Raw genomic sequence first — 13700 nt, 5'->3', positions numbered from 1 at the left:
AAACCTGGAGAAGGCTCCTGGTTCCTGGCTTTGGATTGGCACAGCTCCGGTCAATGCAGCCACTTGGGGAGTGAATCAACAGATGGATGACCTCTCTGTCTCTACCTCTCTCTGTAACTCTTTCAAATAAATAAAATAAATCTTAACAAAAAAATAAATAAATAAAAGGAAAACCAAAATCAAGCTCAATTAAAAAAAAAAGAATGAAACGATATAGTATGGAAGAGAAACTGGACAAGATCCATTAGATTTTGTGACAAATTTTGACTTCATTTGGCAATCTATCTCTAACGCTTCTATCGACTGCCGGCCTCACCCTGATCCACCTCTCACCAAAATGCCCTGTGCTTTTTATTCTTCCTTACAAAGACATTCTCTCCATTTTCCTCTCTCTCAAGACTATCCTGTTTCTCTGCAGTGTTCAGTATTCAGTGAGATGGGCTTAAATTTTTCGACGTTCACAGGAGCAGAAGGCATTGAGGAATTAATTCAAAGACTATCTTGTTTTGTTCTTGGTTGAAAATATATCAAATGGCCAGCAGAGAGAAAAAGGGTGACTATGGAGGATTTTCACGAAGATGAAAAGTAAGAAACCAAAGAGCCTACTCTATGGTATCTTTCATCTAATTATGAGCAGCACTAATTCACAGCCTTTAAGGATGGAAACCTAAGTGGTAAAACAATAAAGGAAAGCAAGACACGTCAGGATAATCACTGCCAATAAAGAAGAAAGTTATCACTGCAGAGAGGCACAGGGTGCCTTCTGGGAGCTGCACAGTTCTAATGGTTTAGCCACCGAGTCGTACCATGTAGTCAGAATTCCCTATCAGCCTGCATATACACACTTTACACACTTTTCTATGTATTTCACAGTTTTAAACTGTTTATGGGACATTTTAAACATTCAAATGTAGACTAAATATATTCAGCATCCAGCTTCAACAATGATCAGCTTATGGTCAATCTTTTTAAAAACAGATACATAAAATCACTATATGGGGTACTTTGTGATGTCTTGAAATACACATTGTATAACATTCAATTCAGAGTAAACCTATCTCTTGCCTCAAACATTATCTCTTTATGGCAAAAACATTCAAGATCCTCTCTCCTTTCTTTTTTTTTTTTAATACATAGAATATTACCTTCATCTACAGTCACCCTACTGCATAAGAAGACTAGCTTTTTTGTCTAATTCAATCTTTTCTTCTGTTTATTCCTAACCACTACCCCATCCTTTTTCAGTTGTATGCAAATTCAAGCATAAGACAGTTCATCAATATTTATATTATAGTTGATAATTTTAAAATTTTTCCTTCTTAGATTGGCATGCTAACCACAACCACAGTACATCAAAATTTGACAAGGAAATCCAAAAATATTTTACTAAACCTAGCCCTCGATTAGAAGACTTAGTGAGATTTCAAAAATGATGTTTTAAATAACAAAATCTATTTTTTATTAGCAGTTTATTTTGTGTAGGTAAATTCTGTTTTCACTGAAGCAATTCCTTGTAGAATAAAAAAATTCCAATTTACAAACATGCAAAAGGCATTTATACAAAACAGAACAGTGACTTACCTCTGTATATTCATCAAAAGTATGATCTTCTGCCTGAAATGCCTCTATCTTTTTTACAGCAGTCCCATCAAGAAGCCAATTATATTTTTCAACTGAAAAGTGACAGTCTAATTAAAATCTTAATGCTCTTTTAAAATGGTAAAGTGCTTTTAAAAATATAATCATGGAAAGGAATAGCCTACTCAAATATTATTATTAATAAAATCTTAGTATATATAGATTACCATATTAAAAGAATGCATTCATTAATAAAAGCTTTAAAAAAAAAAAAGCCCAAGTGCTTGGGTCCCCGCTCCCACATGGGAGACCCAATGATCCTGGCTTCAGATTAGCGCAGCTCCAACCTTTATGGCCAATTGGGGAATGAACCAGTGGATGGAAGACCTCTCTCTGTCTCTCTCTCTGCCTCTCCTTCTCTCTATGTATAACTCTGACTTTCAAATAAATAAATCTTTTAAAAAGTAAATAAATAAGATAAAGTGAAGGAGAAAAACACAATAAACGTAACACGTACCATACATCTCATAATGTTTTCTTACACCTTCTAAGTTCCGATGTACTGCCACCTTCAATGTGCTAAGAGCCCACTGTAATACGTGTTCAGGAAGTTCTGTGTCAAGATTTACAGGTGTGGAAGTTCCTGACAGCCAAGAGGGTACTGTCTGGACATTCTAACACAAGCAGAAATAGCAATGTATGTCATAAACATCTAGCTGCGATTGACCTACATGTCAATCTTATATTTTTAAACATTTTTTTTCCAAATTTCAATAGCCCAACAAAAAATAACTTGATGCAATGTAATAATTTAAAGCTCTATGGTTGGTAGTCTAATGTGAAACCTAAGTTGCATTAGTTTTCTATAACTAAATAAATATTTTTGGAGTAATAATAATGCCAAATGGTTATACAAGAAAGCTCTAGAAAGAATATGAATTAGGTCTTGTTCTTAAGAAATGCACTGCTTACGAGAGGAGAGGAGACACACACAAAAATATCAATTTATAACTACCAGCAAAACTTCAGAAAGAAAAATGTCATTTCCAGCCAAGAGACCTTTCCAATCCAAAATGACTTATGGGAGGAAAATAAAGAGTTATAATGTTTCCTGCACATACACATTTTATAGAGATTTGAATCACGTACTTCAATGTCATTAAACAGAGCCACACAGAGAAACATGGTGACCATACCTGCAGAGCGTCAGCTATGCGCTCCACCACACCCAGAACAGCGTCTTCCAGATCTTGGAAGGTAGGGTAGAATTCCATCTTATCTTCATCTAGCATCAGTTCCATTTTAAATATTGGCAGCTTTTGTTGATCTTCTGGGTCAAAGAGTTTCACAAATCCTTCTACAGTTCTCCTTAAGAGATCCTTTAGCTGCATATCATAAATGATTATTGTTTTACAAAGTATAAATTCAACCTTTAACTAATTGTCTACTATCAAATCCTTCCATCAATCTAGTCCTGAAAATTATCTCCATTGACTGCAATACATTCTTAATAAATGTCGTGGAAATAGTAAATAAACCAACAACACCTGCAAACCCCGATTTGTCATACAACACGAATAATCTTAAAAAGGCAATGTAGAATTTTCCACATTCTTTAGTAATTCTGTCTCTGGTACAGAAAATATCCTAGAATATCAAACATGGTGAGGAGTGAGGGGAAGGTTAACCTGAGGGTGAGGTGTAATGGGGTGACAGGCACATGGAGTCAGGTTAGGGTGGGCTATAATTAGCTCCTGTTGTCCAAAAGCGAACCGTTTAACATTCAAGAATGTTTGATCCAGTTACTCAATCCTTAAGCTTGAAATCCACAATGGTGGGAATGTTTGTACCACAGAAATCAGTAAATGTCACACAAATCAAGGTTTTTTATCTCTAGAGATCCAGCACACCCAAATGAAGCTGAAGTCTCTGGAACTTAGAAATATGCCCGATGAGGTTAATTTTTTTTTAATTTTTTAAAAAGATTTATTTTTATTTATTTGAAAGACAGAGTTACAGAGAGAGGTAGAGACAGAGAGAGAGGTCTTACATCCACTGGTTCACTCCCCCGATAGCCTCAACAACTGGAGCTGCGCCGATCCAAAGCCAGGAGCCAGGAGCTTCTTCCAGGTCTCCCACGTGGATGCAGGGGGCCCAAGGATTTGGGCCATCTTCTATGCTATCCCAGGCAACAGCAGAGAGCTGGATCAGAAGAGGAGCAGCTGGGACTAGAACCAGCACCCATTTGGGATGTGGTGCTTCGGGCCAGGGCGTTAACCCGCTGTGCCACAGTGCCCCCTTCCCCCCCACCATGAAGCTCTTTAAAGATTCATTTAATTAAAAAGCAGAGAGACAGAGAGATGGGTAGAGACAAAGGGAGATCTTCCATCTTCTAGTTCACTCTCAAATGGTTGCACTGGTTCCGGCCAAAGCTAGGAGCCTGGAACTCCATCCAGGTCTCCCATGTAGGTGGCAGGAACCCAAGCACTTAGGTCATCTTCCACTGCCTTCCCAGGTACATCTGCAGGGAGTTGGATCAGAAGTGGAGAAGCCTGGATTTGAACTGCAGCTCTTATATAAGATGCTGGCATATAAAGTGGCACCTGAATCCTCTGTACCAGAACACTGGGCCCTGTACAATGAGTTTCTAAATGATGAATAATGCTTGCTTATTTAGGACCAACTATTGAAAACTGGTCTAGCAGCAAATACTGATCTAAATCCTCTTAGAAACATTCCTAATAACCACAGTCCTATAGAAGCGGCCTTTGGAATTAGCTAAGACGCCAAATGATGACTGCATCCTATATCAGAGTGTGGGGTTTGAGTCCGGGCTTCTCTGCCAATTTCCCCTTATTATTAATGCACACCTGCGAGGCAGCAGGTGATGGCTCAAATGGTCAGGTTCCTGCCATTCATTTGGGAGACCTGAAATAGGTTCTCTGCTCCAGACTTTATTCTGGCCCAGCCCCACTGACTGTTAGAATTTGGAGTGAATTAATGGATAACAGATCTCTGCCTTTCACAGTGAACGAATGAATTAATCAATGAAATTATAGTCCTCTTAAGAGAGTAGGGGTAGAAAGGAAACATGTATATGTATTATCCTTTTAGAGATTCAAGGCAAAAGTCATGGAATCTCGGGCCAGCAATGTGGCACAGTGGGTAAAGCCTCTGCCTGTGACGCTGGTATAACATATTGATATGGCAGTTTCAGTCCTAGCTGCTATGCTTTCAATCCAGCTTGCTGCTAATGTGCCTGGGAAGAAAATGGCCCAAATACTTGGGCTCCTGTCATGCATGTAGAAGACCGAGATGGAGTTCCAGGCTCCTGGCTTTGACCAGGTCCAGCTACTGCGGCCATCTGGGGAGTGAACCAGTGGATGGAAGATCTCTTTTTCTCTGTCTTCCCTTCTCTCTCTCTCTCTCTATCTCTCTCTCTCTCTCTTTCAAATAAATAAAATACATCTTAAAAAAATTGATGGGGGGCCGGCGCCGCGGCTCAATAGGCTAATCCTCCACCTAGCAGCGCCGGCGCACACCAGGTTCTAGTCCTGGTCGGGGCACCAGATTCTGTCCTGGTTGTCCCACTTCCAGGAGTGCAGTGGAGGATGGCCCAAGTGCTTGGGCCCTGCACCCCATGGGAGACCAGGAGAAGCACCTGGCTCCTGCCTTCGGATCAGCGCAGTGCGCCGGCCGCAGCGGCTATTGGGGGGTGAACCAACGGCAAAGGAAGACCTTTCTCTCTCTCTCTCTCACTGTCCATTCTGCCTGTCAAAAAAAAAATTTGATGGAATCTTGTGAGATCTTTTCCAAAAGGGAAAGTTTTCATTCAATGCCATGTTTTCTAGGATTGCTTGTCTGTTACAATAAAAACTTGAGGAGCCTATAAATATATGATTACCTAAAATTAATATTCTCTGTCATTTAAAGATGATCAATAACTCTGTGAACCAAGATGTTACTGAGAACAAAATGACAGTCAATCAACTTGGAATAAGTTTAAAAATATAATTACCACCATAGTACTCTTCTTTTAAACTCCAAGAAAATGAGTAGCTTATAGCCTTAAAGTGCAAGTCATCACTCAGGATACTTTGTCATTTTAGCTTGCTTCAGAAACTATTTTTCTGCTAAACTTACTTAACATGATAGTAAAATTATTTTCAATTTATTTTGAAATAATGTCCTAGAATTCTGTCTTAAGGAGAATGTTATTTAAAATACTGAAATAACTTTAACAACATTATAATTTAAGATAGATAAAACCATTTTACCTGATTCGACATAAGTGTGGAAACACAGTTATAGAATGCGTCCAATTTCTCAGGTTTAATGCCTTCTAGTGCTTCCTTCTTGGTAAAAAGACTTATAACCTTTGGATACCATGTGTTCATTATCTTCTCTTCCGTCTTTCTGGCTTGTATTGATAGATCATTTTTCAGTGAGTCACAATCAATTGGACCTTTAGCTCTGTTTTTGATAACAAAGAAAAAGTATTTGAAGCAAATGATAGATATTGATCTTGATACATAATTGATTAAACAAGTAAGATAAATTCTTAAAATTCTAAACTATATGTATCTTTTTTTTTTTTTTTTTTTTTGACAGGCAGAGTGGACAGTGAGAGAGAGAGACAGAGAGAAAGGTCTTCCTTTGCCGTTGGTTCACCCTCCAATGGCCGCCGCAGCCGGCACGCTGTGGCCGGCGCACGGTGCTGATCCGAAGGCAGGAGCCAGGTGCTTCTCCTGGTCTCCCATGCGGGTGCAGGGCCCAAGTACTTGGGCCATCCTCCATTGCACTCCCTGGCCACAGCAGAGAGCTGGCCTGGAAGAGGGGCAACCGGGACAGAATCCGGCGACCCGACCGGGACTAGAACCCGGTGTGCCAGCGCCGCAAGGAGGAGGATTAGCCTATTGAGCCACAGCGCCGGCCTAAACTATATGTATCTGAAGATTTGTGAATGTGTTTTTTAAAATGTATAGTCAAAAATATAGATTTAAATAAGGGGATATTCAAATTTTAAATATTAATTAATAAGTGCAAAATTTTACCTAATTCCTGTTAAGTCCAGTAATATTGTATTAGCAAATGTTGAATAACCAATGTCCAGTAACATTTTCATAGTTGGATGAACAATGTGCAAATTAGCTAGTATTTTATTTCTTGCCTGCACATAGCTGGAATGCCAGGGGTTAGAGTAATCCAGGCCTCTGGGAAAGCAAAGCGTAATACAAAATATCAGGAAAACAATCAATGCTAAATTTTAGGAAATAGAGTTTATGACACGGAACTAGTACTAAAGTGAGAAAACTGGGGATTGAGAAGAGGGAACTGTGGCTAGCAATGGGAGCCGTGGGAGACAGACAATTAGTAACAGCAGGTCAAGGTCTCAAAAGCACATTAACTTTAGAGAAAACAGACAATTTGTGGCTTAGGCAGAGGGATGGGCCAGTCCCTGCTAACTTCCACTCTGCTGTGGCTCAGTTGCCTGAGGCAGAGACGACAGACAGGGGAGCAGTGTTGGAGAAATCTGTCTGGCACACACCAAAGCTTACTCAAGGCAACGCTGAGCTGTGTACATCCATCAAGGTCCTGTCGGTTATGAAAACAGAACCACACAAGCACAGTGCAGAGACCACCTCTGGGGATTTTTAGATATGTTCAAACTATGAAAGCTTCAAAGGTTCATAGAAACACGTACTGCGAAAAACACTCGCACAGATTTCAGTGTTACACCAAAAATAAACTTTTAAAAAAGTCTCTTTATGATTTGATAGCCAGAACAACAGAGTGGCAGACAGACTGCAAGATACAGAGAGTTGTAATCTTCAGTTTATTCTGCAAATGACCACAACAGCTAAGCCTAGGGCTGGGCCTGGACCAGAGCCAGGAGCTAGGAACACGAAGCTCATCCTCCACAAGGGGGCAGAAACCCAAGTGCTTGAGCTACCACTGCTGCCTCCCAGAATCTGCGTTAGCAAAAAGCTGGTGCCAGGAGCCCGAGCCAGAAATCTGGCACTGCAGTGCCAAACCTGGTTTATCTTTTAATTCCATTTTCTCCATTAGCTTTTTTAACATTAATATTTACAAATACTATGATTCAGAGAATAAGTCATGAGGGTTCAGTTATCATAAAGGATACAGTGCTTGGGATTATTAAACAATGTTGCAAGGAGCAGAATGAAACTAAAAGGGACAATTTTTAAAAGTGAACCAAAATTCACAATCAGAAGACTTGAGTCAGACTGAGTCCCCAGGGTTAATCCAGCAAGAAAATCAACTCTTGAAGTGATTCTAGTAAAAGTCAGTCAGACCTTTTTGACTTAAATATGTAAACTCAGGCTGATAGAACTCAAAATAATCCTTATGCTTTTGGTTCACCTGGCGAATTCACATAAGGGACTGATCATCCCAGAATTCAGAACTAAGTCATCTTCCCTTGCCCAAGAGAGGTAACACTCCAGAAACACCATGTGGGCATACGGCCTTGACCTAACGAATCAAGGAAGTCCCCCACCAAGCAGAGGACACGCTTAACGATTGGATAAACCACTGTCTGTTCATCTAGGGAACCCCCTGCATAATGCCATCAGCCACTGAGGTGCTAGGAATTTGTTTTGTTATGGCAGCAGTGCCAAAACACCTTCCAGAGAAAGTTCAGCTGTCTTAGAAACAGGCCAACATCACGCAAGTTATGAAACCCACAAATGTGTCTGACACAAACAGAATTGGTGTCAGCGATGACTCCAAGGCTGCTTTTCTCAAGCGCAGTCCTGTGAGCTTTTTGAAGTCCCCATGTAACTTCACAAGTATAGACTTAATCGTAAGATCAGTTCATTCTCAATCTGTATCAGCCTTAGACGAAGGGGCAGGTGTTGGCACAGCAGTGACACCACCTGGGACAGTCATAACCCACATCAGAGTCCCTGAGTTCCAATGCTGACTCTGTTTCCCACGCATCTTCGTGTTAACATACTCCCTGGGAAGCAACAGAGGATGGATCAACTACCTGGGTCCCTGTCACGGATGTGGGAGACTCAGAATGAGTTCCAGGCTCCTGGCTTTGGCCTGGCCTAGTCCTGGCTGTTGCAGTTTTCTGGGGAGTGAACCAGTGGATGCAAGATCTGTCTTTTAAATAAATAAATTTCAAGATACTCACCTAGATTCAGTACTGTGTTTTAAATATTTTACTTACACAGGAGATTCAGGTAAAGGGCCTCCTTCATCTTTGAGCCAGTGAACTGATGGTTTCACAAGAACACTCTGTACTAAAATACACGTATGTATTAGTACTTCTTGAAAATCTTTGCAAGACCTACCCATGTCAAAATTTCTAACCTTTGATATTGGACAATATAGTGTGCTGTGCAATAAAATAAGAAAAAAATTGCTTCATTATTAACATTAACCAAGGTTTCTCAAGCGGAGTCCTGTGAGCTTTTTGAAGTCAAAAAAGCCTTACTTTGGAGATGAACTCAGACACAGGTAAAAGCTGGAATAAATTCTCAGTGTTTTGCATTTTATCTACTCAAAAGACCCATTGTACAATATGGTGACTACAGTTAGTAACAAGCATATTATATTCTTAAAGATTGCTAATGGTAGACTTTTAGCACTCTCACCCCAAAAAAATTTGATAAGCATATGAGGTAATGCGCTTGTTAATTAGCTAAGTTGAGCCATTACACAATGTATATTTATTTTAAAACATGTAGTATACTGTAAATTAGATACAATTTTTATTTATCAAAAAGGAAGATTTATTCCAACAAATATTACAAAGGTTTAACCCCTAATTCTCAAAAAATATTAATATTTCCTGACAATCTTGTGAATAGTGGATTAAAACTATAAAAGTAAAAAAATCAAAAAGCTACTGCTAATAAACATAAGAAAACCACAAAAAATGCCTTCAAATTGCAGATATTTTAAGTAAATTATAGGTTAAAGATAAAAACTTTAAATAAAAATCATATCTAAAATATACAGAGTTTAGGTGCCGGCACTGTGGCACAGCAGGTTAAAACCCTGACCTGAGGTGCTGGCATCCCATATGGGCGCCAGTTCTAGTCCCAGCTGTTTCTCTTCTGATCCAGCTCTCTGCTATGGCCTGGGATAGCAGTAGAAGATGGCCCAAGTCCTTGGGCCCCTGCACCCATGTGGGAGACCAAGAAGAAGCTCCTGGCTCCTGGTTTCAGATGGGTGCAGCTCCAGCCATTGCGGCCATCTGGGGAGTAAACCAGCGGATGGAAGACCTCTCTATCTCTACCTCTCTGTAACTCTGTCTTTCAAATAAATAAAATAAATCTTTAAAAAAATAAATACAGAGAGTTTAAATAGGTAATGTGTGGTATTCATTATACTTTTACTTTTGATGTGGCAGAGAGAGGGAATCAAAATCCGGTTGGCCTGTTTTAAATGCGACTTACCCAAATGTCTCTTCATACTTTTTTCAAAGTCATTTGACACCTCATTTATCAGATGTTCCAGAAGTTCTTCTTTTTCTTTCCCTTCCTTTAAAGACTCAGGTATCAGCATTAACACATGATCCAGCCATTCCTGCTGAATAGGTACTATAGGTCTACTCTCTACACATTGCTTCATGTAAATATAGTTGAACTGAGAACAGAAGAGAAAAGTAAATGTTCTCCAGGGTATAACATTTCAGTGTAACTCTTGAAAGCTCTGTGTTCTTAGGACATTATATCAGAATAAAAATTCTGGGGCTGGTGTTGTGGCATAGTAGTGCCAGCATCCCATATGGGCACTGGTTTGAGTCCAAGCTGCTCCACTTCTGATCTAGCTCCCTGCTAACATGCCTAGGAACAGCAGCAGAATATGGCCCAAGTGCTTGGGTACCTGTACCATGTGGGAGATGCAGATGGAACTCTTGGGCCTTACCTAGTCCTGGCTGCCATGGCCATTTGGGGAGTGAACCAGTGGATAGAAGGTCTCTATCTGTCTCTCCCTCTTTGCCTTTCAAATAAATCTTTTAAAAATATATTATGAAAAATAAAATTCTCAGAATAAGCAACTTCCCCCAAAAAAGAAACTTTTAATACAAACTTCATGCATTTCATAAATACAATCTTTAGGAATATAGTTATTCTTCCAACCATATCCACCCTCCTATCCACACTCCCACCCCTCTCCCTCATCCCTTTCCCATTCTCAGTGCCATTCTCCACTAAGATCCATTTTCGATTAACTTTATACACAGAAGACCAACTCTATACCAAAGAGTTCAATAACTGTACACACACACACACACACAAAAAAAAAACCTGTTCAATAGTCAAGTGCTGTTCAAAGTGGTTGCATCCTGGAGTTAACTTAATTTTTTAAACTTAATTAACATTAAAGTACCCAAGATTGATACATCTTTTGCAAGCACTTAGACATAGTTCTAACTCTTTGAGGATAGAGGTTCTGCATGGTAAGTTAGTGCACAGTAAATCATGTTGTTAATTTAACAATTAACACTCTTACGTATGATATCAGTGATCACCCGAGGCTCTTGACATGAGTTGTCTAGGCTCTGGAAGCCTTCTGAATCCACAAACTCCATTAGTATTTAGACAAGGTCATAAGCAAAGTGGAAGTTCTCTCCTCCCTTTAGATAAAAGCACCTCCTTTGATGGCTACTTCTTTCTACTGAGGTCTCAGCCACCAAGGTCCTCATGTAGGACATTTTTTGCCACAGTGTCTTGGCTTTCCACGCCTGAAATGCTCTTGTGGGCTTTTCAGCCAGATTAGAATGCCTTAAGGGCTGATTCTGAGGTCAGAGTGTATTTCACTCAATTGTCATTCTATGAGTCTGCTGTGTGGAATGTTTCCCATGCTGGAGCATTCACTCTTTTAAATTCTATTATTATTACCAGACCCTTAATCCTATCCATATGCCCACTTTAACACTTAAGATAGTATTTCTGGGGCCAGCACTGTGGTGTAGCAGGTAAAGTCACTGCCTGCAGTGCTGGCATCCCATATGGGTGCTGGTTTGAGTCCCAGCTGCTCCATCTCTGATCCAGCTCTCTGCTATAGCCTAGGAGAGCAGAAAATAGACCAAGTCCTTGGGCCCCTGCACCTGCATGGGAGATCGAGAAGAAGCTCCTGGCTCCTAGCTCCTGGCTTTTGATGGGCTAAGCTCTGGCCCTTTGCAGCCATATGTGGCTTGAACCAGCCGATGGACAAGTACTTTGTCTGCCTCTGCCTTTAATGCTGCCTTTTGAATAAATAAATCTTTTTTTAAAAAAATGATGGTATTTCTAACATCTAGCTTAAGGGGATTTGGGACCCCATGACAAGTTTTTAAGCTGCACCCTTAGAATGTATGTCCCTAGTAGTCCCTAGGAATATAGGCAGAACTATACAGCTTTACAAAGTTCATATACTTAATAATTACAACTTTATGAACATGGTGAAAATATACAACTTTTAATCTAAAAGTTGTCTGTGGTATCTGCAGTTTGATTTTTATCCATGGTTCCTGGCTTCTAATTCCCTCCCTCTACCTTTCTGTCTTGGATCTGATCATTACACAAATGTTTGACTTACATTGTCTGATAGACGATAAAACTCCTGTTTCAGAAGGAGTAATGCCCCATACTCATGAGGAAGGATGCTGTGCAGAAAAGCCAAGAAGAACCTGAACAGGGATTATAGGGATTCCCTACCCAGTCTATGAGCATTGTATCAGATCTTTTTGTCCATTCACATTTCTGTGCTAGCTTCAGTCATGCCTCTGCAATGAAATGCCCATAAAAACCCAGAAATACTATTTGGAGAGTTTCCAGAAAGCTGACACATGGAGGTTTCAAGAGGGTGTGGACAAGGCATGGAAGTTCTGAGCTTCTGCCGCATACCTTGCCCTATGTAACTCTTCATATGTATCCTTCATAATATCCTGTATTAAGCTAGTGAACACATTTCATTAAGTTTTATGAGCCACTGTAGCAAATTAATTGAACCCGAAGGAGGAGTTGCAAGAACTTTCATCAATAGCTGGGTCAGACACACAGGTGAAATAAAGTGGACATGTGATTGGCATCTGAAATAGAGGTACGCAGTCTTCGGGAGCAAGACCTCAAGCTTTAGGATTTGACACTACCTCTAGATAGACAGTGTTAGAATGGAATCAGTGGACACACAATTGTTATTCACTGTAGAACTGCTTGCTTGATTAGACAGGGGTAACACCCCACACACATCTGGTGTCAAAAGTGGCCTGCTGTGAGAGTAATAGGAGGAACCGGGTTTCAGTTTGGAAGACTAGTCCTAGGAGACATTAAAGCATACTCTCCAGCCCATAAAATTAGAAGAGTGTGGTACAGGTGCATAAATAGACAGACTAATGGAAAAAAACATCCAGCAATACTACTAGTACACTAAAAAACTTAGAATGCAATAAACACACCATCTTAAGTCACTGAGGCAAACATTAATGTTTTGATAAATAGTTCTGGGACAACTAGTTAATATCTGGAAAAACACAAATTAGGGGCTGGCATCGTGGTAGTCAGTTAAGCTGGCAGCAGCAGCTTCCCATATGAGCACCAGTTCATATCCCAGCTGCTCCAGTTCCCAACCAGCTCTCTCCTTAAGTTTATGGGTAAACAGTGGAAGATGGTCCTAGTGCTCAGGCCCCTACATGTGGGAGACCTAGATGGAGTTTCAGGCTTCTTGGCTTCAGCCTGGCCCAGATCCAGATGTTGTGGCTATTAGGAGAGCAAACCAGTGGATGTAAGCTTGCTTGCTCCCTCTCTCTCAATATGTCTATGTCACTCTGCCTTTCAAATAAATAAATCTTAAAAAAAAAAAAGATAAATTGATCCATACCTTCCACCATACACAAGAATAAACTCTAAACCAATAACAAACTTAAAAAATAAAACTGTATGCCTAGAAAAAAAGAATGACATAATTCTCTAACTTTAGTATAGAGAAAAACTTAACTATGATACAAATTTCAGATACAAAAAAGAAACATGTGGTACATAAGTTTTAACCACATAAATAAAAATGTTTACATGGCAAAAAAAAGTCATCATAAAAAAGACAACTGACAATCTGGGAGAAAGTATCTGCAATATATATTTCAGGTAAAGTATAAAGTATGC

At 39.9% G+C, this 13700-nt stretch overlaps 1 protein-coding gene across 1 annotated transcript in view; it reads right to left on the bottom strand.

Annotated features, from left to right (window-relative positions):
• Nucleotides 1-13700, bottom strand: part of DNAH12 (dynein axonemal heavy chain 12) — a 198613-nt gene that overhangs the window by 166751 nt on the left and 18162 nt on the right. The window contains exons 5-11 of the mRNA XM_051852268.2: nt 10011-10200; nt 8777-8849; nt 6633-6791; nt 5856-6051; nt 2775-2963; nt 2096-2252; nt 1582-1673 (exon numbers count right to left, since the gene is read on the bottom strand). Coding sequence (XP_051708228.2) covers nt 1582-1673; nt 2096-2252; nt 2775-2963; nt 5856-6051; nt 6633-6791; nt 8777-8849; nt 10011-10200 — 1056 coding nt within the window. The remainder of the gene's footprint in view (nt 1-1581; nt 1674-2095; nt 2253-2774; nt 2964-5855; nt 6052-6632; nt 6792-8776; nt 8850-10010; nt 10201-13700) is intronic.

Source organism: Oryctolagus cuniculus, chromosome 10, assembly GCF_964237555.1.
Source record: "Oryctolagus cuniculus chromosome 10, mOryCun1.1, whole genome shotgun sequence".
NCBI classification, from domain to species: Eukaryota; Metazoa; Chordata; class Mammalia; order Lagomorpha; family Leporidae; genus Oryctolagus; species Oryctolagus cuniculus.
Note: the sequence above shows the minus strand (reverse complement) of the source record. Positions and strands in the feature narration are given on the sequence as shown.